Source organism: Bidens hawaiensis, unplaced genomic scaffold (genome assembly GCF_021521415.1).
Source record: "Bidens hawaiensis isolate Kalapana, Puna unplaced genomic scaffold, B.hawaiensis_p1.1 tig00069329_1, whole genome shotgun sequence".
In the NCBI taxonomy this organism is placed as follows: domain Eukaryota; kingdom Viridiplantae; phylum Streptophyta; class Magnoliopsida; order Asterales; family Asteraceae; genus Bidens; species Bidens hawaiensis.
In genome coordinates, this window is record NW_027506633.1 from 37,173 (window position 1) to 42,500 (window position 5,328).

General features: G+C 36.4%; 1 protein-coding gene across 1 annotated transcript; it reads left to right on the top strand.

The window, feature by feature from the left end:
• Positions 1 to 1,632: 1,632 nt before the first annotated feature.
• LOC143618331 (protein NRT1/ PTR FAMILY 8.2-like) lies at positions 1,633 to 4,836 on the top strand. Its single transcript, XM_077090586.1, has 4 exons — positions 1,633 to 1,789; positions 1,864 to 2,081; positions 2,857 to 3,410; positions 3,988 to 4,836. The coding sequence occupies exons 1-4, from the start codon at positions 1,699 to 1,701 to the stop codon at positions 4,820 to 4,822; spliced, it is 1,698 nt and encodes a 565-aa protein (XP_076946701.1). The 5' UTR covers positions 1,633 to 1,698; the 3' UTR covers positions 4,823 to 4,836.
• Positions 4,837 to 5,328: the final 492 nt, after the last annotated feature.

Here is a 5,328-nt window from a genome sequence, read left to right on the forward strand (position 1 = left end):
CTAAGGATTGTCTTACTACCTACGTGACAGTGACGTGTCACAATAACTAGGAAAAACTAGTCATTCCACAACAGTGTGACAGTATGTTGTGCACAAGCCATGAATTTTACCGCATCTGACATTCAGGCGGGCCGGAGGTTCCTCTAAAATTGATGGCGGGGTGCGAACACATCCTTTTCCCAATGAATATACCCACGTAGATGGGATGGGTTTTATTCATCTTTTGAAAATTCAAAGGGAAAATCCCCAAAATAGCCCAACTATAAAATGAGATTCCAACTTTGTCCCTTAAACTTAATATTTTCAAAAATAGCCCTCTTTAATTCATCTTTAACCATGTATTAGGAAATCTAACGCGTCTTTGATGACATGTTAGCATAACACGTCGTCAAAGACACATTGGATTTCCTAACACATGGTTAAAGATGAGTTAGGCCTCCAAACACGTAGTCAAAGATATGTTAGCATCAAACACGTAGTCGAAGATATGTTAGCGTTTTTGTTTGTTTTTTTAATATTATATTTTTATAACTAGTTTAACTTATATTTGTTTTTCTTTTATAACTTTTAATATATAAAAGTTTTATATTATTTTGAATATACCGATGAGACATGCTTATTTTTACCTACTGGCCAACATAAACTAACTCAAACTCGAGCCGTGCCAAATCAATATCGAAATATTCAATAAAATTTGACCCCGCTTGGTTTTAAATAAAATTTATGTCGGTCCAAAGATAAAAGTAAACATTTCTTGTCCGTATATTCGAAATAATATAAAACTTTTATATATTAAAAGTTATAAAAGAAAAATAAATATAAGTAAAACTAGTTATAAAAATATAATATTAAAAAACAAACAAAAAAGCTAACATATCTTCGACTACGCGTTTGATGCTAACATATCTTTGACTACGTGTTTGGAGGCCTAACTCATCTTTAACCATGTGTTAGGAAATCTAACGCGTCTTTGACGACGTGTTATGCTAACACATCGTCAAAGACGCGTTAGATTTCCTAATACATGGTCAAAGATGAGTTAAAGAAGACCATTTTTGAAAATATTAAATTTAGGGGAAGAGTTATCTTATTTTGTAGTTCCGGGGTTTTCCAAAATTCAAAACATATGCTTGGTCGTTGAAAAATCAAAATAAAATACGTGTCTTTCTTAAAGATCTATTTTTCGGTGTGTTGTTGTATCAACGAGAATCTCTCAGTTTACTACAGAATCCAAACTGCAAAATAATGATCGTTTGAATATTCCATTTTGTTCTTGAACGATTCACATTAATTACACTGAATGGGACGAAACTCTCATCTGGGTAATCCCAATTATGATTCTATCACCTTTAACCTCTCAATTACTTCATTAATTTCTGGTTTGATTATTGTTTTATGTCAATTACAAATTCATGTTCTTGCTCTTTAAGTCAAACCCTAGCATTAGATCTTGTAATTTGTGTTAGTTAAACTTACAGGTTACATATATTATCATGGAATTGAATTCCCAGATGTGGGTTTCATTTATTGGATATTAAAGTTTGAATCTTTGATCAAAACATAAAAAGTCTTGTAAAATGTTTGACTTTTTAGTGAATGCACATATTTAAAAAAGTTTCATCTCCAGGTGAGTATCAAGAAGTTGATACCGAATCAGACACGTATAATTTGCTGGAATCGAAGCAAGATGATGATGACATGTATACAAAAGATGGGACTGTGGATTACTGTAACAATCCGGCTAATAAGAAAAAAACCGGGACATGGAAGGCGTGTGGCTTCATCTTAGGTGAGTACTATATTTATTATTTAAGGGCATATTTGTATGTGGAATTATATTCATTTGTAGCGTTATATTTATAGGCAATGAATGCTGTGAAAGACTGGCTTATTATGGAATGAGCTCCAATTTAGTAAGGTACTTTAAGTACCATTTGAATGAACATAGCGCAACGGCTTCAAGAAATCTTTCAACTTGGTCTGGAACTTGCTATCTTACACCATTAATCGGAGCGTTTGTGGCTGATACTTATCTCGGTCGATACTGGACAATCACCATCTTCTCAATTATCTATGCAGTTGTGAGTATGATAGGAATGGGTCGATGCGGTTAGCTTTTTGTTCTAAAGGGTCAAATGTGTAAAATCCAAAACTTGAGCTAAAAAGGAAATGAATCAAATAGAAATTGTCCACAATTTTTCGGCTTAATTAATTATATTATCATTTTTTTACAAATGTTATAATCCTATTTGTCGTATTTTGTTATTTATTACAAAATTAAAAAGTCAGGACGAAAAGTGTTTATGGTCAATCCAACTCGACCCATTCGAAAATTTACGTGTTTTGGCATGTTACCTAGGGGTGTAAACACGAGCTGAGCTGCTCGGGAGCTACCCGAGATCAATTTGCTAAAAGCTCGAATCTAACCGAGCTTAAACGAACTCCAGCAAAAATCGAACCAAAAAAATAAGTTTGTTTAGTAAACAAGCCTGAGTTTCACTTCTCGAGGTAGTAGGCTCAATGAGCAAATATATATGTAGTTTTATTTAATATATTAAACATATATTTGTATAAATTTATTATATATAAAATTACAATAAAAATAACTAAATAACATATATCATGTTGTATATATAAAATTTGTTATAATGTATATAAATAAAGTAATAAAATAAATAATAAATAACAAACGAGTTGAGCCCGAGCCAAGCTCAAGCTTGAAAAACTAATCATGAGCCGAGCTCGAGCTTAGACCATCTCAAGTTTGGTTGCTCGTTAACCTTCCTAAATTTTTACCCAACCCACTAATCTTGCCACCAATCAAAGCCACTAGGTTATGCTATTTTGTGATAACAGGGCATGGGGATGCTAACATTATCAGCATCGGTCCCGGGGCTAAAACCAGCATGTTATGAAAAAGATGTTTGCACTGCAACCGGAGCTCAAATTGCGCTATGCTTCACATCTCTTTACCTCGTGGCACTAGGAACCGGGGGAATTAAACCCTGTGTCTCATCTTACGGTGCGGATCAGTTTGATGATCATGATGAGGTTGAGGAAAAACAAAAGAGTTCTTTCTTTAACTGGTTTTACTTCGTCATAAACATCGGTGCACTTGTGGCTCATTCTGTCTTAGTTTGGATCCAAGACAATGTTGGGTGGGGTTGGGGGTTCTCGGTTCCTACTATTGCTATGGGGATTGCTATCGTGTCATTCTTTTCGGGTACTAAATTGTACCGGAACCAGATGCCTGGTGGCAGCCCACTCACTCGCCTTTGCCAGGTGGCGGTTGCTGCTTTCAAAAAGAGAAAGATAGAGGTTCCATCTGATACTTCACTCTTGTATGAGACTTCAGATGACAGCTTTTCGATTTCTGGAACCCGCAAGATCAATCACACCTTAGATTTTGTGTAAGTCATTAGTTTTATAATCTTTTAATCAATGTTTTATTTAGGCTGTTATATGTGTCGTGTTCGCGGGATGGCTGGTTGAACACAACATGAACCCGAACACGAGATGTGTGTTTGCAGGTTGTCCGTTTAACCCGAAAAAAAGGTTATTTAAACTTTTTCTACATATCAATACTCTAGAGTGTTGAAATTACATATTATTATTTTTATTAAGCAAATATGTTTAAACCATGCCATATGCTCATATAAAATTAAAAGGACTCTAATAGTTTAATTTATTATGTAAAACACTCCTTTTTAAAATATCTAAATAAATATATAAACGGGTTAAACAGGTCAGCCCACGAACCCACCAGGTTGGCATGAACACAACCCGTTTAGCTAAACGTGTTCATGGATTCGACCCGAAACTGACCTGAGCCCGTTCAGACTAAACCCAAACCTGTTAGATCCATGTCATGTCAAAAGTTCACACTCCTAGTTTCAATGTTTTTACTAGAGGTGGCAAGATGAGCGGGTTGGGTAGCAGTTTAAAATATGTTAAGGTTAAAACGGGTAAAAACTTGTTGCTTTTCAGCTTTTTCGATAAGGCAGCCGTGGTCACACCCTTGGATCAAAAAAACGGGTCGATAGACCCGTGGAAGCTTAGCTCAGTGAGTCAGGTCGAGGAACTAAAAGCCGTGTTACGGTTGCTTCCAGTTTGGGCCACAGGTATCATCTTCGCCACCGTCTACTCACAAATGAGCAACCTATTTGTCCTCCAAGGGTCCACTCTCGACCCCCGCGTGGGCACAACCGGTTTTGAGATTCCACCAGCTTCACTCGGGATCTTCGACACTATCAGCGTGATATTCTGGGTCCCGGTCTATGATCGTGTCATAGTTTACGTGGCCAGTAAACTCACAGGTCAAAAAAATGGGTTGACCCAACTCCAACGGATCGGGACCGGCCTCTTCATTTCCATATTCAGCATGGTCTGTGCTGGGATTCTTGAAGTCGTTAGGCTCGAGATCGTTTCAAGAAACGATTATTATGACCTCGAATGCATCCCAATGTCTATTTTTTGGCAGGTGCCCCAGTATTTTCTTATCGGGTGTGCCGAGGTTTTTACATTTATCGGGCAGTTAGAATTCTTTTATGAACAAGCTCCTGATTCGATGAGGAGTTTGTGCTCGGCTCTCCAACTAACTATAACCGCCCTCGGGAGCTATGTAAGTGCTTTTCTTGTGACGGTTGTAACGGTCATTAGCACTAGGGATGGTAGCCTGGGGTGGATAACGGATAATCTTAACTACGGGCACCTAGATTATTTCTTTTGGCTTTTGGCGGGTCTAAGCGTCGTGAATTTGGCGGTGTTTATCGTGTTAGCACGAAGGCATACGTATAAAAAGCCTGTTGCGGCCGTTCGTTGATGTGGGTTGTATCCTTTCCTGCTTGTTTATTGGTTTGTATATACAGTGTGTCTGCTACTTTTGATGTTGTATATTGTGATGTCCATATAAATATTTGTGCATATGGCAATGCCCATAGAAATGTTTGTAATGCATTCTTATAAATGATTTACAGTTTCTTGATAATTTTGTTCTACATAGATTTTTGGTTCTTTGTAGGCTGTATGATTTTTTAAGTTGTTATATATGAGCCTAATTATCAATAGTAACTGTCAATTTATAAACCTAGATAAAGTGCCTCAATAGCTTAAATGTCAATTTCTAGGCAATAAAGGTGTTAAAAGATTCTTCTATTGCCATAGCAAACCTTATATATTGATGTATATTTTGGTTATTAAGACATTTAAATTTGTTCCAAATTTCAATTTCGTTTGTTGCAAGCATGGTTAAAAAGACCTAAACTGTAAGTAAAGGGTGTATGAGTTAGCCGGTCTAAACAAAATTAGATTAATTACTTGAATGCTAGA